Source organism: Podarcis gaigeae (assembly GCF_964106915.1).
Source record: "Podarcis gaigeae genome assembly, chromosome: 3".
Classification (NCBI taxonomy): domain Eukaryota; kingdom Metazoa; phylum Chordata; class Lepidosauria; order Squamata; family Lacertidae; genus Podarcis; species Podarcis gaigeae.
In genome coordinates, this window is record NC_139680.1 from 34,346,000 (window position 1) to 34,367,550 (window position 21,551).

A 21,551-nucleotide genomic window follows, 5' to 3' on the forward strand; every position below is an offset into this window, starting at 1 on the left:
AGTCAGGAGCACCCGCCTCTCAAGGCAGCCGCTTATCGGAAGAATTCCGGCTCTGGCCTTTCAAAGGCAAACAGCGCAAGGGAGGCTCGCAGCAAGGACACCAATCAGGGCCGGCGCTTGCCTCGCTCCGCCCTTCTGCTGGCGCCACCTCCCCGCCCGCGGCCACCGCTTGCTTGCTCGCATGCCGGCTTTCTACCAAACCGGTTCTCACCGGCTCCCTCCGCCTTTAGCCTCTTCCTTTTCCCCGCCCTTTCTTCCCTCCTCCTCTTCTAAATCCCCGCCCACCGCCACACGCCTGACCGTGGCCGCGCGCGCGCCCTTCCGACGCCTCCGATTGGCCGGGCGCCGCCGCTCGCGGGAGGAGTTTGTGACGCGGCAAAGCTTCCGAGCTCCCCCCTGCTTTTCGCAAAGGCAACGGGTTAGGAGGTTGGAGAGGAACGGGGCGGGGCGTCGCATGACACGCGCGCGCCGGAGCGGGGCGGCGCTTAAAGACAGCTCCGCCCAGTCTCCAGCCTCTCCGCTTTTCTGCTTGCCTTGCGCAGAAGAGCGCGCGAGCAGAGGCCCCGCCGCAGCTCCTCCCCGAGCCCCTCCCACGCCCTGCCGCTTTTCCTTTCTGCCGTCAGAGCCGCGTTAGCAACACCGCCGCCGCCGCTACCAGAAGCAGCAGCAGAAGCAGCAGCGAGAGCAAGAGGAGCTCCTCCTCCTCCTCGTGTCCGCGCACGCGCCCCCCTCTTTGGTCTCTCCCCCCCTTCTCTCTCTCTCTCTCTCTTTCTCTCCCCCTCCGGCTCCTCCTCCGCCCTGCATGGTCCATCGTCGCCGCCCTGCTCCGGCACCACCACCTCCGCGGCCGCCTCCGCTTCCCTCAGGCTCAGCTCCTCCTGCCCTCGGCGGTGGCGCCCTCAGCACCCAGGCTGTATGATCAGGCTACAGTCTTCAATGAGTAACCATATTCCTGTGAGTAACAAGCGACCCTCTCGCCGCCTCTAATCACCGTTTTTTCCCTCTCTCCCCTCCCCCTTTTCTCTTTCTCTCCCTCCATGTTCGTTTCTTTGTTCCTTGGGCCCCGACGGCGTTTCCATCAGGCGGGCGGGCATGTCGTGGAAGCGCCCCCCCCTTCCCAGCTGAGGCGCCGTCCTCTCAGGCGAGGCGGCGGCACACAAAGCCTCCATTCTCTTCTAGAAAAGGGAGGAGGACGCCGCTCCCTCAACCTGTTCTTCTTTCTCTGGGCTCCTTTCCCCACGTCGCTGTGAAGGCGGCGGCAGATGGCCGCGTCCTGACTCGACTGAACCATGGAGGGGAGGCATAGAGTGAGAGAAGGGGGGCTTCGACGCCCTTTCCGAAGGAGGCGGGAGGCGGCGGCGTCGCCACTGTCTGGAAGTGGCGGGTTGGGGCTGGGGGGAAGTAGCCGCGCGGATGGAGGGAGCGAAGCAGCAGCAGCAGCAACAAGCATCTCCTCGATGTTTGCGGTCGGCACGGAGGGATGGAGGGCGTCGGTTAGCCTGCAAGCCCCACCGCCATGCTGCATGGGGTGGGGGCTTCCTTTCCATCCGTGCCCGGCCCATCGGGGGTTGTCTCTGCGGCGTGTCTCTCGACCTTTAAACCCAGTCGCGACGACGTGTCGTTTGCCCGATGCCCCCCCTTTTTTTTACGCCGGGCGGCGCCGCGCTGCTTTCTGGGGGGCCACCGGGCCGCGTGTACCCCTGAAAGCCCCCGCCAGTTGGGAGGCGAAGGATACAACCAAGGAACAGAGCAAGGATTGCCGGTGGCGGGTGGGGGAGAAACACGAACACACACACACGTACGTTAGTGAAATCGTGCGTGTTTAAAATAGGGGAACAAGTGTATTCAATCACAAACGCCAGCCTCAACAATTCGGATTACGCCTCCGCTTGTCTTAAAGCGGGTTCAGAAGGGACGCCGCGTGCAGAAAGATTTGGGGGAATTCTTAATGAGTAGTCATTAGCTGCCTCTTCCCATACTCTGGGTGACTGCAGCTCCGTTAGAAAAGGCCAGTCCGCCCTTGGTGCCTACCTCTGCCCAAGAGATGCATCCGATCCTAGACAGCGCGAATGAAGCACGCCAGATTCCCCCCACCACACACACCCGAATTGTATCAATGGGCTTCGCTGTGAGTCGTGACTCTGGGAAAGGAAGCGGGGGCGTTTCTCTCCACCCCTTGCTGCGTGGCTCGGTTCGTTGAGGTGAGGAAAGGAAACAAGTCGAGACATGTCCCGGCCGCTACCTGGCCACGGCGGGGCTATTGCGCTTCCGAGTGTGACTCACCACTGGGGCGTGCGGGGAGGGGGTGAAGGGAGAGTGGAGAGGACATCTGGCGGGGCTGGGTCAGCGTGGCTTTCCCGTCTCTCTGCTGTCTGCATGCAGATGACGAGCACGCTGCTTCCCGCTCACGCTGCAGTCACACGCCGGAAGAAGGTGGGGGAACCGCAAAAAGGACGCGATCGGGGCAAAAAGATTTTTTTGCCAGGTTTCCTGCGCAGTCGGTTGCTAGGGTGGGAAGAGAGCGACAGTCTGGTTTGCTAGGGAGACCCTGTCATTTGGCTGAGGAAGCATGCACTTGTGTGTCATGTGAGAAGCATATTAAGTGTCAAGAAAGGTGATGTGGTTTATAGGTTTTGAGTTAACAAGGCAGTCAATCTTTCGGCTGAGTCACAGGATTGTATTTACTGTAATTTGGAACATCCTGGTAAGTTTGTTTATATGAGGCCATGATGTGCTGTAAGTCTAAGAGGACTTACACCCCCCCCCATTTAATGAAGGTAGCCCCCGCCCAAAATCAAACAAAATTTCTAAACACTTGGGGAATGGTTAGTTTGCATATTTTTCAAAGTAATTTCTAAAGTCAATAACCAATAAATTTTTGAATTACTGTAGTTAAGATGTCTACATTCCTCAATTGTTTTTGAGACTCCATACAAATGTTTTGGCTACTTAAGAAAAATTGTAAAAGCTATAATTGGCTAAAGGCAGTGATAATGATCTTTTTTCATGGAACAGGGTGTACCATAATCAATCCAGATTCATTTTGTAAGCAGAAATTAGAACCTGATCAAAATCAGTGGGGATTTGTAAAGACACATTGAACAGTTCTTAAATCTAAAATATCCTTTGAGTCTGGAGGAGTTTCTACCACTGGCTGTCTTTTGCTGTAGCCTGAATTTTTAACTGGAGGAGGCAGTTATTCATGTATCATGAAATGGTTACCATGCCTGCTCACTGATTCAGGCACCTGCCCCATCCCAATTCCAGAGCTTCCACCTCCTCAGAAGTTCCTTCTGTTATTCCTCCTCCTTGTCATTTGTCACTTTTCCCATTTCATCTACTTCTTGCACCTTCCCACACACTTCTAATCAAGCTACTTTTCTGCAGTTCTCAGGGCTAGCATTCTTGGTTTCTTCCTATGGTTCTAGGCAGTTTCCAATGGCTTTCCAGCCATGTCATGCTCTACAGCTCACTTGCGTGTCCTGATGCTTTGAGTGTGGTTGCTAGTGTAGGATGTGGGGAGGAAACAGGAAGAACCTAAAGTGGCTGAGTTCAATAAATGCATATGCTATTTAGTTTGAAAGACTTTAGGACTCTTCGCAACATGGCAGAAGCTTTTTTACCTTCAAAAATCTGTACAAAGCCCAAAGTTGTTGTCATTTGTCTAAATAAAATAGCAACTTTAGTTACAGTAGGACTTGGAGCAGACTTGTTTGTAACAGATTCCCTGTTGCAATAATGCTTGGAACATGTAGTTCAGGTAGGCAAATACCATGCAGGGTAGGCACATATGAAATTACTAATTAAGCCACAATGTTTCAGTGACAACTGTTTGTAGTGGTCAGTTTGCTTGTCAGAGACAACCACTATTAATTTACAACTGTGGGCTGAAACTATGTAATAAACAGTTCTGATAGTGCAATAACTTTTTGATATGCAGTGGAGCTTACCTGTGCGACCCTCAGTTCTGACAGTTCCCCAGTCATCCAGATCAGATTAATTTGTCTTGAAAAGAGAGCATCTTGTGCAAAGGGAATGAACTGGTACTAAGTTTAAAATGTGTTGACTATAATAAGTGAATTCTCAGATTACAGGATAAATAGATAAATTTTGCTGTGGTCAAATTTCTATTTTAGCTTCATAGCCCTCAATTTCTTCTCTCCTTTTCTTTGTCTTCTATTGCTACAGTGGTCTTTTAAAAGTTGTTCTGTTAGGTTTATGTGCTGTTCTTTTATCTTAACTATACATTTAAGAAGTTCTTATTTTTAAAAGTACTGGGTTGTCTCCAGGGCTGTCTTTCCATGAACAGAAGGTTCTGGTGATTTAAACGATTTAACCCTTGCTCTTGTGCAGCACTCCTCACCACCTAAAGCCACACACACACACACCACCTCTGGAGTAGATTGGGACAGGAACTCCAGAGGAAAGGGGAGGATCATCAGCAAGAAGCACCACTTTCACCATTGCATTTAAGGAGCAGGAATTTATGCTGAATCAAAGCTACCAGTGAACAGAAGGACTGTATTGGCTGCAATGAGGTTCCTTCTGTGGAGGTTCTCATACTGTTCCAGAGGATCCTCCTACTCTCGAGCATATTTGGGGAGTAGACAAAAAATGCATTGCTCCCACACTTCAGTGTGCAGAACTCTGCCCTGGGCGTCTCTGGATCTCACCATTATCGTTAATTGTTATGTTCAATATTATATGAACTGGCTGTTTTATATTGCTTACAGTGTGCAATCATAACATTGCCCAGAGAGCCATTGTAATGAGGTAGCAACACATGCAATAAATAAAATCTTAAACAAGAGGCATACACATAGAAGACAGGCATGGATGCCATTTTAAAAACAGCAACTTGGGACCATTCCTTCCTATATCTGAGAATGGGGGAATGCTTCCTGCAGTTTTTCTGAACACTAAACAAATCCGTCTGATTAGGAATCTCCTTTCTTGTTCATTAAGTCTTTAATCAAACTGGTGATCCTAAACATTGCAGGCCAGTGAGCATTTCAGGATGGGAGAGAATGTCAGTTCTAAGATCATTTCTCAACAGACAAATGCAACAACTTTTGGTGTTTCACAATTGCTGTGATTCCAAGGAGTGTATATGTCTTATCTGAGTCAGTTTGTTCCTTGGAAAAAATATGTAAGTAGCAAGATGTTCAAATTAAAACACAGAAGCAGACTGTACTAGTTCTAGATCCACACCCCATATCAGAACATAAAGTTTTCAAGCACACAGTACGTCAAAGTGTATGAATTTTGTTCTGTGAGTTGAGAATTGCCTGTAGATGGCATTACTAGAGAAGACAAAATTTGATCTCTTGGATTAGCTGATCAATACGAATATCTTATTCGGAAAGATTCCTTCTTTCTGTGTCTCTCTGTATAGTCCAAAGCCAAGAATGTGGTTTGGACGGTGTTAGGTGATGGGCAGCTCATTTACTCTTCTGTTGTAGAAATATCTCAGGCTTGACAGTATTTTTTAAAATGTAGTGTCTTTTGTTTCTACGTACAATGCACAGTGTTTGAGAAGTTTCATGATACATGGAAACTTACCATTCTTCAGTTTCATCAAAATAAAGTTGGCATACTGATGAGAATTCAATGCTGCTCTTGGGTTTGTTACTATAACCATGACAACTCAGCTGCCTTGGTCTGAAAAAGAGTTATCTTTAAGTGCAGCTTCTTGGGGGCAGCTAAATATTTATTTGGTGTTGGCTCATATTAAATTCTTTATCTGCACTCCCTTCACCCTGCCTCCTTTCAGATAAGCCCTACCTTGTGGCTCAGAATTGACATGGTAGTATTATAGGGTAGTTATTGTTCTGGCAAAAATAAGTAAATGGATGTCTTATTGGTGTCTTATTACAACTGTTTTATTAAATGGGTGTGTGGGGGAAATAATCACACTTCATGAATAAAATACAGTTTGAAAATGAAGCAGTCTAAAGCATCCTTCCCCAATACAGCGCCCTCCAGATGTTGCTGGAATATAACTTGCATTGGCGTCTACCAGCATGATCGGGGATGTTATAGTTCAACAATCTCTGAAGGGCACCAGGTTAAGGAAGCTACTATATATTTGTTGAACAATTTTGATTCATAATTTCAGCTGCGGTAGTATGGTAGAAAAGTAGCACAAACCTATCTTGTCCTCATAACAAACTCGTGAGGCGTATCTGGCTCAGAGTTTATTGGCTGACTGAAGATCAGCTTTTTAGTAAATTGTGGGTTAGGATCATAGTTGGTTTTGGTTTAAAGTCCACTGTCCACTATCACACTGATTGTAATTGTGTAGAGACTGCAGGTTTACCTGCATAGTGTTCCAGCTGTGCTAGTGGAATGTCACTCTGGTTGAATGTATTCACTAATGCTGTTACATGGCCTTTCCTCAGTAATAATTGCAGTGGCCCTGTGTAAACTGTAAAATGGCCATTTCCATAGCTCTTGGATCTATCAGTCCTAATTGATTCTCATCTAGTGATTTCAACTTCAAATGCCCCCTGCTTGCTATCCTCTTCCTTGTATCTATAGAATCCAGATCACATCTGGTTTATCATTTTTAATGTTAAATTACCAACAAGCAATGGGTATGTAGCTAAACATTGGCTGAATAAGCCCCTCCCCTAAACTTGCCAGACCTCTGTTCTTACACTTCAGCTGCGGCATTGGGCAGGACTCCTTGTATTTAAACTGAGTTTGCACCCATTCACAGATGGTGCATACTATATATGCAACAACGTGTATACTTGAACCACCCTCACAAGCAATCTTACCTTCCACAGTTCATATGCCATACGGGTATTCGCCCCCCCCATTCCCCCCACAAAGCAAGGCGGAGAATTTTAATGTTCTCTGCTTTGCTTACAGGAGTCTGGGAGGTTTTTTGCGAGTTCTTGTGTTTAATTTTTGTGATTTCAACCGAATGGCCTTCAACCATGTAAAGTTGAAATTGTGTATGTTGTGAGTGACCTGTATAGCTTATAATTCTTTAGATGCATGTGTTAATGGAACTTGCTTAATTTAATAAAGCTTTAAAACTTCCGTAAAAACTTACATGAAGCAATCAGATTACCATTTCCCCCCATGTATAACACACACACACACCCCATGTATAAGATGTCCCCTAATTTTGGGGACTCAAAATTAAGAAAATGGGGCAGGGGAGATTTCCCCCATGTATAAGACCCTTTTAACAATGCCCTTTTAACATTATTTTAAAGCAAAAAACCCTAGTCTTATACACGGAAAAGTACAGTATGCCTTGGAGCATGCCTCGTTTCTCTCCACAGTAGTATGCTGCTAACTTGCAATCTCTGGTTAACCATCCCAATGTGTGTTTCTGCTGTGGGAAAACTTGTTTACTTGGAGTTCTTTGATTTCAACCTCTGTGCTATAATTGTAGTTGTTGCAGGAAAGATTTACCATACTTTTCCTTGTATAAGACTAGGTTTCCCCCTCTAAAATAATGTTTAAAAAGGGGGTCACCTTCCCCTATTTTCGTGAATTTGAGTCCCCAAAAATAGGGGCTGTGTTATACACTGAAAAATTCAGTAATTCTCCCAGTAATGAATATTGCTTTAGTAAAACTGCTTTCTTCATCTTGAACGAGGAGGCTATTTGGAACTTGCCATTTACTGGCTTAACTGCCAGTGGCCATGAAACCCCTTGAATGGTAACAGTTGTATCATGAACAGTGTTATAATCACACTGAAATTCCTGTAGGTGGCTTGCTTCTAAGCATGAAAACCAGTGATTTTGATAAGCCCTTTAAGACCCATAGGCAGGACCCCGAAGAGAGGGTCCTCATTAGTAGATGCACCATCTAGTGCTTTTCTTGCCATTAAATATGTATTATTGAAGTGTCCTCCTTCAGCATCCAAACTCTTGATACAAGCTGCTGATTCCCAACCTAAGTAAATTGAGTTCATTGGCATTTTTCCTTTATTAAGCACTTCATCATTTTAATAACTGTCTTCTGAATTAAGTTTGAGTCAGGTTTAATGCTGGTTTTAATTAGAAAAGTAGGTTGCATATCACATTCCAGTTTGGATTTTGTTTGGTTTTTAAACCTTATTAATGCCACTCTTACAAATAATATTTCACGGGATGGTCATCCATCCTGTTTCACTCACCTCCTCCCTTCTCTGAAAACTGCAAATGCTATACAGCAGCTGCCTTCTCCTATGCAAAGGAACTATAACCTGTTAAGGATTGTTCCTGTCTTAAATAGCCAGTGCAATGCTCACCTGGGGCTACAGTGACCAGAGTTCTGGTCTCTGGGGTTGTGGGTTACCATAGGGCTAAATGGATGACTATACACCTTATTTACAGGATTGTTAATAAATCATAAAACACCACAAATGTTGCCTCCAAGTCATTTAGAATTTGTGTAATGTATACATGTTGTAATAAACAGGGTTTCATTTGGGAGGCCATGTGACAGGCATCTTTAGATCTCTAAACTCTTTAAGCTTGGAAGGAAAACTTCCTGCACCTTCTGCAGAATGGAAAGTGATCCAGAACAAAGGTCTGTTCTTGATACTAATCACTTGAGTTTGCCACCTCTTGGGAGACAGAGAGAGAGCTGTCAGTCTTCCTGAATGCTGTTTTTAAATTAACCTGAGGAATTGCAAGCATTATCAAAATATCTTCAATACAGTAGGTTTTCTTATTTTAGAAGAAACAAGTTTGTCTAAATCAGACATAGGCAAACCCCGGCCCTCCAGATGTTTGGGACTACAATTCCCATCATCCCTGACCATTGGTCCTGTTAGCTAGGGGTGATGGTAATTATAGTCTCAAACATCTGGAGGGCTGTAGTTTGCCTATGCCTGGTCTAAATTAAGGACATTCTCAATGTTGGTGGTTCATTCCTTTATGTTACTTTACCCAAGAATAAGCTATTTGTAAAGATACCTGCTCAGTCACTGACAAATGTGCTCTTCTTTTTCTCTCTCTTTGCAGCAGTTCTGTGGTGTTCTTGGTCACACATTTATGGAGTTTCTGAAGGGCAGTGGGGACTACTGCCAGGCACAGCACGGCCTCTATGCAGACAAGTGAACTATAGAAATTGATTACTACTCCACCAAGAAGCCCCCTTAAGAGTGGTTACCAGAATAAGACGTGTTGAGTTGAAATTGGCAGAGCATTTTACAAAGGAGTTCAGACCTGGATGGGGTAGCCTTGCTGCACTGCCTTTCTCTTTGCCTCAGTATTACAGGATTGAAGAATTGCTGCTTCTTGTTTAGGAGGTTCATTTCATTTCCCATTGCTCCCAACTTCATGCTTGTCAGCACGGGAAACTTCAAGTGGCTTTTAGTGGAGTAGACTTCGGTTTCTCCCAATCAATTCTGCTAGGTTTTTTGTTTTTTAAAAAATAGTATTGGTCTTGTTGGACGTTTTAACTAAATTAACATGGCCCGAATGAACCGCCCAGCTCCTGTGGAAATCACTTACAAGAATATGAGATTCCTTATCACTCACAATCCAACCAATGCAACCTTAAACAAGTTCATAGAGGTAAGGGTTCTTGAGTGGGAGGCTTGTATTAATTTTTGTAACGTTGAAAAGTTTGATATAGCAGTATTACTGAAATTTGCCTTGACTACCAACATGATGGTCTGTTAAGAGTTAATTTAACCTTATTTCTTTTACACCACCATTCAGTCATTCCCAATACAGATTTCTTTATTGCATAGTAGTTGCATGTTCAAGAATTCCTCAAAACTGCATTTAGGTTAAGTGTTAAACTAATGTTACAGGGCAGAAGAGGGCAACCAGAATGATCAAGTGGATAGAGCTCTACTTTCAGAGGTAATATGTGAATACCACTTGCTGGAAACTTCAAGAGAAGAGAGTGCTCTTGAGCTCAGGTCCTGCTTCTGGGCATCTGGTCGGCCACTGTGAGAACATGATGTTAGACTAGATGGACCCGTGGCCTCATCCAGCAGGTGGTTCTTCTGTTCTTAAAGATGGTCCTGCCCACTTGAATTCCTCTGCTATACTTCAGGTCTTTTTAGATATTTGTTAAGTAGTGCTGCTTGAAGAGGTGAAATGCAGTAATTATAGGTCTTCTGAACAGCCTCTGTATTTGAAATTGTTTACAAAATTGCAATAGTCTGGGCATGAACATCAACATGGTATCATTAAGATATGTATCACTCTCTCCCCTTAGGAACTTAAGAAGTATGGAGTTACTACAGTAGTAAGAGTATGTGAAGCCACTTATGATACTGCTCCAGTAGAGAAAGAAGGCATTCAGGTTTTGGTGAGTAGCTTATTAAAAAGATAACATTAACCATAGGATTTTTTAATTTCTATGGCGCAAGTGAGTGAACATGGAGGGGAAAATAATGCAGGCTGTGGTAATCTGGCCTTCAGATTTCTATGGATGTTTTAAAGCAAGAGAAGAAACGCAAATCAGGCAGTGATTTGCTAACTGTAAGACAAATTAAGAAGTACTATTCTAGGATATGTGGAAGTTTAGGTAAGAAATTATTCACTTCATGCATTCCAGGATTGGCCCTTTGATGATGGAGCACCACCATCTATCCAGATTGTTGATGATTGGCTAAACCTCCTAAAAGTTAAATTCCGTGAAGAGCCTGGTTGTTGCATTGCTGTACACTGTGTTGCTGGTCTTGGAAGGTAAACAGAACTCCAAAATGCTATCTGCTCTGACTTCTCTACCAAACACTGATTCCATTAGCTAGTCTTACCGAGGTGGGGAATGGCTTGTAGCAAGTTACAGCTGTATGTATATTATTGTCTTTTCAAATCAATGAAGCTTTGACTAATGAGAGATTGCAGCCCATATATCTAGTGAATTAGCTCTTGAACAGAGTGTTAACAGGGAACCTGTAAATTTGCACTAATCTGAGCAAGGAGATCAGTATTTGTAACAGTGAATGGCAGCTTTTGTGTTCCTCAAGCGCCAGTTTATGATTTTGGGTAATATGATACAGTTTGCATATGTAATTAATAAATTTCACTATATCCATCAGATTTTTGTAGGGCAAAAGTATAAGTGTACTGTGAAATAGTTGTTTGGGTCTACAAAATGGAAGAAAATGACTATTAGGAAACTTTCTGCAACTTGTGTTCTTTCCCCTCCACCAGAGCACCTGTATTAGTTGCCCTTGCACTCATTGAATGTGGAATGAAGTATGAGGATGCAGTGCAGTTCATAAGACAGTAAGTATTAAGCATCTGCCTTGTACATACCTGCCAATGACAGTTAGGAAAATCTTGAATTCCATACTTCAAAAAGTGTTGCTTTTTGTTGCTAGGACCACATGCAGCACAAGGCCTAAGCATCTGGCTATTTTTAATACTTCTTTAGCCCCTCTTCCACTGTATGAATGCTGTGTCCCTGCAAATTGGCCAGTGCCAGGAGAGATTTAAAAGTCCTAGTCTAATAGTGGATTGTACAAGAGAAGGCAAAAAGGAGAAATGCGAAGGCTGAAGCTACAGTAGAAGTGGAATTGTAGGTGTGACTTGTACATCTGTATGTATCTCTATAACAAATTAGTGAACAGCTAAAAAAAAGTAAAACAAAGCCATTAAAGGCAAGAGGAAGTTAACATAAATAACAAAACAGAACTCTACACACACACCCCATTTAAAAATAGTTCAAAGAGTCTCAGATTACCTAAATTATTTTTAAAGCCTGAGTGAAGTATTTACCTGGTGCCACAGAAGATTGCAAAGATGGCAACTTGGCATGCCTCCTTGGAAAGGCTATTCCATAACTGGGTACTACTGGAAAGACTCTCTCCCTGGCAGTTGCTTGGCTCACTTCATTCAGCAAGCGCAGGTCCTTGGAAGAACATTTTTAAAGTTCAGATGAATGACAGAAGGCAGGCTTTCAGTACAAAGTGAAAACTTGTTTTTCAATGAGGGTGGGGATTCTGTCCTTGCTAGGGCTCTTATAAAGAAACAAAACCTATCTTGAGCATATGATACTTGGTCACAAGTGAAGTAGTGTTACTTTCAGCACTCATAATTAACATGTTCAATATTTGAATGTTTTGTAGGAAGCGCCGTGGAGCCTTTAACAGCAAGCAGCTTCTCTATTTGGAGAAATATCGTCCGAAAATGCGACTGCGTTTTAAAGATTCAAATGGTCACCGTAACAACTGTTGTATTCAGTAAAAACCAAGCTGCCTAGGTTTCTGGCTTTGGAAGTAGAAGAATAAATCTATAATTGGGCAGGTTACATGAAAAACTACATGTATGTCTTAAACCAAGTTACATGAAGCTTCTATAGGTGTAGGCCACAATGTTGGCAGGAGAGCAACTTCGTTTAGATTATGGTGATTATGATCTTTTTTAGAACATGAAATATACTTGGCCTTTCAAAATGTCTTATTAGTAATTTGTATCATTAAACTATCCTTAATCATGCATTTCAGGGTTTTTTTCCCATCGCAGTACCAGTAGTCAAATCTACCATGACATGTGTAGAGATTAGGTGCCAAAAGCCCAGCACACTATTTCTGTATACCACAGTGTAGTTCTTGGTAACTACAGCTATCTGGACCATTGCCCTATTAGCAGCTGTCTTCTGTTTTGTGGATAGGGCTTCATAGAATCATCTGCCTATTCACTATATTTTGTCTCTCACAATCACACTAGAATAAGTATCAGGATTTGCACACGATTAACTGTCAAATTACTTCTGGTACCCTAGACTTTTGTTAATTAACCCTCTTCATTCACCTCCATTCACCTCCATTCTCTGGTTAACTCATAGAAAATAATCCTTCACGCTGTACAGAAGCACACAAGTCTTTAATGTCTCCAGACAAAAAAGCCTTACAGTTAAATAAATATTGGCACTAAATGTGCAACTTAGCAGAGGGCCTGTGAAAGGATGAGAGGGGACTAATAAATATTTCTAGTAAAATGTTGCCTTTTGTCTTGTGCAGGAAGTATAGAATATGCCCTTTACTTTAGTAAATAATTTTTTAATGTAGAAATGCTTTATTGTAGCTGAACACTCTTAATCATACATTTCTGAAGATCTTGTAATTTCTTTTATTGTACTTCTTGAAAGTTGTTTACCAACTATTGCTTTGTTAGAAGTGATTTTGTTTTGTTTTTTCTTGAGTTTCTGCCATGAATTTGGCAGACCTCTGTAATATTTTGTATGCCTTTTGACCTGCGTAACTTAATATTTGGATACTTGATAATTTGTTATGTAATTGATAAATGGTGGTGTGTATTAATGTTAAACCATATATTTATACTGTTTTGGGAATGTGTGGTTATAGTACTGTGGGAGAAATAATTTGCCAGTGTTCACCAGCTTGTAAAATCTAGTGTGAGAGCTCATCTAAATAAACTCAAAACTGCATTGCAGTGTACCCGGAATTTTATCTTTGGGGCAAGGGAGGGTAGGGAAATGCTCTGATTTACAGCTTCGATGAATATATTTGAAGTGGAAATCACAGTTCAAGAAGCGTATTAATTTCCCTGTGGTAAATACATGTTGGGTTCTCCCCTCTCTCTCTCTCTCTCTCTCTCTCTCTCTCTCTGTGTGTGTGTGTGTGTGTGTGTGTGGTGTAACTGAATTTATTCTTAATAACATGGTTCAGAAAAACACGGAAGCATTAAGCGTTTTTCAGTAAACTTATATTTGTAACATAAAATGGGATTATTATTACTTAATAATTTATAGTGTTCTGCAAAGCAACACTGTATTCTAAAAAACCAGTAATTTAACCGTATATGGTACACACCATTCTTCAGAGCTCGCTGCTTGGATCACGAACGTGCAAGTAACATTTTACCATCTATTTCAGTATATCCACAATATTTCTTCCAAGACACACAAGGCAGCAACACTATTTTATCGGGACAAATGCATTGGAAGCATCTTAATATACTGGATACTTTGAGCAAGTTCTTTAGCGACATGTTGAATCTAAGGACCAAACATCCTTAGGAAACCCACCAGTTCTGTGTGTAATTCAAAGTTTTGACTTTGGCATAAAGCCCTACATTAACTGAGTCCCAAATACTTAAAAGATTGCCTCTTCTTATACAGACAAGTTTGAGAGTTAAGAACTGCAGAGGAGGTCTTGTTAGCAATTGCACCACCCTTGAAGGTCTCCCATTCTTAGGAAGTCTCTACCTTTAGATATCTGACTTGTGCAAACTGGGGGTGGGGGGAGTGTTCCTTAGAAACACAATCCTTTGGGAATGTTTCAATGATGGTTTACCCAGCTGCTGGTGAGAGTGGTGACGATGGAATGATTGAAGCGATTTATGTTTTATTGTACAATAAATGGACCTGGCAAAGGGCAGGCAATGCACTTTATGAATGAACAAAAGCAGGGGGGGAAACCCGGCCCTATAGAAGAAGCTATGAGGGCACTGCTTACCTGCAGAGGCACAGCAAAGGAGGCAGCTGAGCCATGTGGTGTGCTGGGTTGATTATATGCCTGCAGTGGCCAAAAGCCTGTGATTGGGCATAGGTAGGTACCGCAAAACTACAATCATGCCCAGCCATGTGCTCAGATAGGGAAGAAGAGGAAGATGACTGACCAAACCCAAAGAGTGCTCACTTACGGTTTCTCATCATCCTGGAAAAAAGTGACAAGTGGGGTGCCACAGGGTTCTGTCCAGGGCCCCTTGTTCTACGTCTTTACAGATGACTTAGATGAAGGAAGTGCAGGGATACTCATCAAATTTTCAGATGACACCAAACTGAGCGGAATAGCTAATGCCACAGAAGATAGACTCAGGATTCAATATGACCATAACAGATTGGAGAACTGAGCCAGAACTAACAAAACGACAAATGTAAGGTTCTGCACTTAGGCAGAAATATTCAGCTGCCCAAATATAAGATGTGGGACACCTGGCTTGCCAGTAGTGCGTGTGAAAAGGATCTAGGAATCTTAGTAGACTACCAGGTTAACAGTCAACAATATGATGCAGCAGCAGAAAAAGCTGTGGTAATCTAGGCTGCATCAGCAGAAAGATTGTGACGCAATGAAGAACTGAGAGACATGCTCTGTTCTGCTTTGGTCAGACCCCACCTGGAGTATTGTGCTCAGTTCTGGATGCCACAATTTGAGGAGGATATTGACAAGCTGGAATTTCTACAGAGGAGGGTCTGGAAACTAAGTTTTATGAGGAACAGTAGAAGGAGCTGGGTACATTTAGCCTGGACAATAGGAGACTGAGGAGATACGATAGCCATCTTCAAATATCTAAATGACTGTCACATGCATTCTATGGAATTCAAATTGTAATGCAATAAAATATATAAGGAAAAAAGAAGTTATAAAATACAATTAAAAACTGTACGGCATCTAGCACAGTACGTTACAATTGCCCCTGAAAGACCAGATGCGCAGCCTGGGAGTCATTTGGGACTCTCAGCTGTCCATGGAGGCACAGGTCAGTTCTGTGTCCAGGGCAGCTGTCTACCAGCTCCATCTGGTATGCAGGCTGAGACCCTACCTGTCCGCAGACTGTCTCACCGGAGTGGTGCATGCCCTGGTTATCTCCCACATGGACTACTGCAGTGCACTCTATGTGGTGCTACCTTTGAAGGTGACTCAGAAACTACAACTATTCCAGAATGCGGCAGCTAGACAGGTGACTGACTGGGCATGGGACTATATAACACCGGTCCTAAAGGATCTTGACTGGCTCCTAGTACGTTTCTGAGCACAATTCAAAGTGTTGGTGCTGACCTTTAAAGCCCTAAACCGTGTCGGTCTGGTATACCTGAAGGAGCGTCTCTACCCCCATTGCTCAGCCCAGACACAGATCCTCAGAAGCGCTTCTCAGGTTGCAGAAATCTTGCAATCCGACTGGACTTCTGCAACGGATCCTGTCTGCAACCGGAGGTATCTCTGTATTTTCTTTTTGGTTGTATGCTTTTTGATGTATTTTATTGTGTATGACTACTTTTGTTATGTTTGTAATTATGTAATTTTTTCAGCATGGTTTGAACTATGGAAGGGTGGCCTACAATTAAACTTATATAGTGGTACCTCTGGATGCAAACGGGATCTGTTCCGGGTTGCGATTCGCTGCTTCTGTGCATGCACGTCGTCATTTTGACCGTCTGTGCATGAGCGAGCGGCGAAACCCGGAAGTAACGTGCTCCGTTACTTCCGGGTCACCGCAGTGCGCAACCCAAAAATACTTATCCGGAAGCTACTTCAACCCGAGGTATAACTGTATATGTATGACTTATGTATGTATTCAAAACAGTAAAAAAGTATATCATTTGCGGGGATTGCCATGTTAATGGACAAAGTACTAACAGAGCACAAAGTGAAGTCCTTCAACTGTGAACATTTCTCCAATTTGTATCTTGTGATAAGGAAACAATGACTGTATTCTGAGATACTGGGGCTTTTAAACTGGCATAGTAGACTGTTGCATTCTCTTTACTGGGGAAATCCTGAGTAAATCTGTTGCAAATATTTCCAGCTTGGTCCTTATTTGGTAACATGTACCAAATTTTTCCTGCTATGTCCTGAGCTCAATTTTGTATTAGAAAGTTCCTGTTGAAGGCTGTCGCCTTGATCCTCAAATTCTTAATCTGGCAGTGGAAGTTAGTCCTAGAACTGTCATAATAATTTAGGATGCAATCCTATACATGTTTACCTTGTAGCAAACCCCCTGGAAACAATGGAACTCACTTCATAGAAAATATGCAAAGAATTGTGTTAAAACTCTTTCTCTCGTGTGCAATTTCAACCCCTGCTCTTGTTACTAATGTGGATGTATATCTTTAAGAGAACACAGCTACTGGAATAATCACAGAAACAAGGACACAAACCACATCAACCACTATTGAATTGTTTGTTTACTGAAATGTATAGTTGAAGGCCTATGCTTGCTTACTTGGGATCAATGTCTGACTAAACTGCAAGACCAGGTTAAATGAATTCTTGCGGACTTTACTTACAGACAAGTAGTAGTGTCCCAACAGTGTGTTGCTTGTGGTTATTCATTTCTTATAGAATGCATTGACTTGAACAAATGATGGATATAAATGAGAATCCATCTTTTACAATAAAGTTTTGCCCCTCCACTTTACCCTCACATATATGGAAAGGCCCTCACTGGTTTACAGCTTCACAAATGTATGTGTTTGCTCAAATTCTAACCCTTCACGAATGTAGAGATTATTGCGGGAGGCGTGTCCTGTCCCCCTCAAATTAATAATAATGTACAGATATAACAAAGACATAAATATCACCATAAAACAGTATCAGAAGAAAGAGTAGAAAACCTACAATTCTAAGTCTCTATGCATCTTTGCCACCCACAAAACAAAGCCTCTGTAACTCTTTGCTGAACAGATGTAAAAGTTTCTTTTTGGATGTTACAGACGTTCCCCATGTGACACCATTACATCAGAAGCTATTCTTTCATTGGGGAATAATTCTTAGAAGACTCAGGCACTAGTTCACAATCAGCCAATGAATTTGCCCACAAATTGGTGAAACTGCTCCTGGATTAGATTTTTGGGGACCACAGCCCACTTTGTCAGATGCTCTGGTTCACAAAGGCCTTAGCCACATGTGTTAAGTCTTCAAGGTATCACCAAGCTTTGTGCCTGCTTCTTGGGAGAAAGAGCAATGATAAACCTAGACAGCATCCTAAAAAGCAGAGACATCACCTTGCCAACAAAGGTCCGTATAGTTAAAGCTATGGTTTTCCCAGTAGTGATGTATAGAAGTGAGAGCTGGACCGTAAAGAAGGCTGATCGCCGAAGAATTGATGCTTTTGAATTATGGTGCTGGAGGAGACTCTTGAGAGTCCCATGGACGGCAAGAAGATCAAACCTATCCATTCTAAAGGAAATCAGCCCTGAGTGCTCACTAGAAGGACAGATCGTAAAGCTGAGGTTCCAATACTTTGGCCACCTCATGAGAAGAGAAGACTCCCTGGGAAAGACCCTGATGTTAGGAACGATGGAGGGCACAAGGAGAAGGGGACGACAGAAGACGAGATGGTTGGGCAGTGTTCTCGAAGCTACGAACATGAGTTTGACCAAACTGTGGGAGGCAGTGGAAGACAGGAGTGCCTGGCGTGCTCTGGTCCATGGGGTCACGAAGAGTTGGATACGACTAAACAACAACAAAAAGCTTTGTGTGGCAAAATACAAACCTCTCTGAAATTTGTTTTTGGATCACAGCACTTAACTACATGATGGAATGTAGCTGTATTGTAAAATTAAAAGTCCATGCAAATAGAAAACTAGATACTAGGGAGATCATAGGTATTAGGTTAGCTGTCTGCTTGATATGTTATCTTTGTACTTGAATTGATTTTCTTTTCCATGCACTCCCTCACTTATAGTTATGCAGTGCAGGGGAAATTTTATCATCTCACCCAGATGTGTGTTTTGCTGTTGTTAAGTAGGCCTCAGAGGAATTTACTTCTGAGTAAACATGTTTTGAATTGCACTATTAGTAACAGCAGTCCCCACAGGCCTCTGGGATTTAGGGAGAGCTAAGCGTGTGATTTTCTGTGTACTATTTGAGCCTTAGCACCTCTAAGCTATTTTCAATTTATCTCCAATTTTTAAAAATCAAAAATCCTGCACTTCAGCCAGCACCTTCAAATTAAGTGATAGGCCATCTTAAAGCTAGCAGCACACAGAGAAGTACAGCTATGCCCCTATTTCGATGGTTATAACATTCTCTTTCAAACATATTTATTTAAAATACATAAAAGGAGGGGGGTAGGGGTGGAGGCGGCACACAAATGAATTTCCTTAGGAGGCCTTTTGCGTGTACAAGCTCCATGTCATAGCGAAAGGCTCTTCAGGCTGCCACCCCGCAGGCATTTGCCGGGAAGCAAATCCCATTGAGCTAAGTAGGGTTTACTTCCGAGTAAAACGTGCGTTAGGTGGTGCACCGTAAACGTTAAGAAAAGTGAAACGCGGGGGAGAGGGTCGCACGAGAGGAAGATATTATTCAGCAACAACAGTCAGCAGCACAAGTCTGTACGCAAGAGGAAAAGAAGAAACAAAACAAATTAACCGTCCCACGCTCAGAAAACTCGAAATACTGTATGTTTATTTATTACGGGAGATGGAAGGCAAGCGTCCAAAGCGCACGCGCAAAGCCACGCGCAGGGTAAAAGAGCGCCGTCACGTGACCTCGGCCTCCGGCTCTCACTACCGGACGCTTTCAAGTGAGGCACGCGGCCAAGCCGGCCCACGAACGGGAGAGACCACCTGCAGGACGGGAGTGGCGGGGGGGGGAGTAGTACTGTATTTCTTTCCCCCTTTAGCCAGGCGAAGCAGTCCCGCCCGTCCGTTCTTGTCTCCGCCCACTTCCAACTCCCACCCCCTCCGCGTGCCCTTTCCACTTCCGCACAGCAGCCAGCCAGCCTTCCTTCCTTCCTTCCCTCCTCCTCCTCCTCCTCCCCCCCTCATCCCTCCTCCCCGGCCTGGGGCTGCGGAGCAAGAAGAGAAACGTAAGAGAAGGGAGGGGGAGGGAAGAAAAAGGAGCGGGGGGGGGGGAGAGGGGAAAAAAAAACCCAGTAGCCGGCCAAGAGAGGGAGCGCGTGCCCCTAGCCGAGGCAGGTAAATATAATCTCTGGGCGGCGGCGGTGGCGTTAGGAGAGGGGGTCAGGAGCGCGGCCTAGTTGGGAAGCTTCGCGCGGCGGGGGCTGAGGGTGGGGGGTTACTATTCGTAGTGAACGGATCCGGCCTCGCGCGTGCAGCACTAACCCCCCCCCCCACCTCCACGAACGAGCCTCCGCCCGAACCCCCCGTCATCCGGGTCTTCTTGCATTCTGTTTTAACCACCGCCTTCCCCCCCCCCTCCACGCCGGGGGGGGGCTGCCTCTTCTCCTGACCCCGCCCCCTCCCTCGTGCGCTCCCTGTCAGGCTTCCCCCAGGAGCAAGGGCCCCTCGTGCTCCCCTTGGAGGGCCTGTGGCACAGCTTCCCCATCCCTTTCTCTTCTGTTCCGAATCCCACTTCGCTGCTCCCTTTGGGGGCTGCTAATTCATCCCGATTTTCCCCTGCCCCCCCCCAGTTTAACAGTCTTAGCTAGCCATTTTTTAAGCCATGGTGGTTTACTCAGCAGTAAGGCCAAGCGAGTCCAATGAGACTTCCTCCTTGGTAAGTGTTTTAGGATTTCGGCCTCTTTTTTTTTAAGTGTAGAATTGTTTATTAAAGTATCTGTTAAACTGCCAATCATTAGTTAGCTATATTGTGCTTGGGGGTTGAGGGAGAAGGGGTGGTGGTTCCCAGCGGTCATGCAAGCATAAGACCCAGTCATAATAGCTTTAAAATGCAGCAGGGCAGATCAGACAACTAAAATGCTGTCACACAGAAAAGTGCTGTAAGTCAGAAGAAGTAAGCCCCCTTGAGCTCCATAGAACTTAACTCTCATGTGTAGAGTAAGGATGGAGAAGCTGTGCTTCCTTGGATGTTGTTTGACTCCAGCCCCCATCGGCCCTAGCAAACATGGTCAGATGTCCAGGCCAGGGATGAAGGGAGTTGTAGTGTAGTAACATTCGGAGGGACACAGATTCTCCAAATCTGGTGTATCTCCATCTCTGTGTTCACCCTGCAGATTTCATTCCTCTGGTGATGGTTATTTATCAACATGCTTGTGCAGTGTATGTGTGTTGGTCCAGAATAACTACTGTTCTTCAGGACCACTTGGACTTGCATTATCACACTTTACACCTAAGCATGCATTGAAAAGGTAGAGAAAATAAGGGTTGGTGAATAACTAATTGGCAACAAATGTTCTTGCGTATACACCCTTACCTTTGCTTTGCTCCAAAACACTCTGCACATTCCCAAGTGTTCAGAGTGTTCAGCCAGTAGTGTTCAGCCAGTAGTCAGTGTTCAACCTGACTTTTTATTACATTACTCAAGCCTATCTTCACCCCACTCACACTGATCAGCTGCTCATATGCTCGTTCCTGATGGTTTTTGAATTTGCTACAGTAGCATGGTCTATACGTTGATGTCTTTTTCTTATTCACCTGCAGATTAGCTTCTCTAACAAACCTTGGATGTTTTCGCTGATATTTCTTACTGATTGCATTCTAAGCATTTCTGGCCTTTCAACTTGAAATGTGCATATTTAGAACCTTCTCAAGAATGATTAGATTTTTATACTTTTAAAGTGTAAGTTTGAGAATTGCTCAGCCACTTAAAAATCTTTCACCAAATGTAAGATACGCTTTTATAGTATAACATTTTTATTTATTATTTATTTTATTTATTTAATTTTATTTATACCCCACCCTCCCCGGCCAAGACCGGGCTCAGGGCGGCTAACATCAGGTACAAAAACAATTGATTAAAATACTACTTAAAATGCAGCCTCATTTCAGTGGAAGCCCAGATTAAAAACTGTTTGGGGGGAGAAAACGTCAAATCTTCACCAAGGCCGACTATCCAGACTGGTCCTACATGGGCCAGAAAAGCCAGGGAAGTCCTAAAAAAGGGATTCCATTACAGAAGGAAAAGGAAAGAAGGGGAGGGAATCAGGCTGATTCCAAGCCAAACGCCAGGTGGAACAACTCTTAC

The 21,551-nt window shown here is 43.9% G+C and overlaps 3 protein-coding genes across 42 annotated transcripts in view; all 3 read left to right on the forward strand.

The window, feature by feature from the left end:
• Nucleotides 1-513: 513 nt before the first annotated feature.
• Nucleotides 514-9,156, forward strand: LOC310840684 (uncharacterized protein). The gene is made up of 2 exons (XM_083730980.1): nucleotides 514-954; nucleotides 8,974-9,156. The coding sequence occupies exons 1-2, from the start codon at nucleotides 916-918 to the stop codon at nucleotides 9,067-9,069; spliced, it is 135 nt and encodes a 44-aa protein (XP_083587106.1). The 5' UTR covers nucleotides 514-915; the 3' UTR covers nucleotides 9,070-9,156.
• A 232-nt stretch (nucleotides 9,157-9,388) lies between these two features.
• Nucleotides 9,389-13,366, forward strand: PTP4A1 (protein tyrosine phosphatase 4A1). The gene is made up of 5 exons (XM_083730901.1): nucleotides 9,389-9,528; nucleotides 10,184-10,276; nucleotides 10,526-10,656; nucleotides 11,128-11,202; nucleotides 12,045-13,366. Exons 1-5 carry the CDS (start codon nucleotides 9,424-9,426, stop codon nucleotides 12,160-12,162), a joined length of 522 nt encoding a protein of 173 aa, XP_083587027.1. The 5' UTR covers nucleotides 9,389-9,423; the 3' UTR covers nucleotides 12,163-13,366.
• A 5,789-nt stretch (nucleotides 13,367-19,155) lies between these two features.
• The window catches only part of PHF3 (PHD finger protein 3), a 47,729-nt gene continuing 45,333 nt past the window's right edge, over nucleotides 19,156-21,551 (forward strand). For 7 of the 40 annotated variants that reach the window (XM_083729684.1, XM_083729716.1, XM_083729685.1 and 4 more), the window contains exon 1: nucleotides 19,274-19,473. Coding sequence is in view for 3 of the 40 variants with exons in the window: in XM_083729681.1 (XP_083585807.1) it covers nucleotides 20,070-20,123 (54 nt within the window). In the remaining 37 variants the exon portion in view is untranslated. Of the gene's footprint in view, nucleotides 20,124-21,551 lie in introns of all 40 variants that reach the window. The other 33 variants (XM_083729717.1, XM_083729705.1, XM_083729686.1 and 30 more) reach the window with 23 other exon arrangements.

Bases quoted from the DNA above. Each gene is read 5' to 3' on its own strand.
- LOC310840684 (XM_083730980.1), top strand. From the start codon at position 916: ATGATCAGGCTACAGTCTTCAATGAGTAACCATATTCCT. The intron at 955-8,973 runs GTGAGTAACAAG...CTCTCTTTGCAG, and splicing joins CAATGAGTAACCATATTCCT to CAGTTCTGTGGTGTTCTTGG.
- PTP4A1 (XM_083730901.1), top strand. From the start codon at position 9,424: ATGGCCCGAATGAACCGCCCAGCTCCTGTGGAAATCACTTACAAGAAT. The intron at 9,529-10,183 runs GTAAGGGTTCTT...CTCTCCCCTTAG, and splicing joins CCTTAAACAAGTTCATAGAG to GAACTTAAGAAGTATGGAGT. The intron at 11,203-12,044 runs GTAAGTATTAAG...AATGTTTTGTAG, and splicing joins GCAGTGCAGTTCATAAGACA to GAAGCGCCGTGGAGCCTTTA.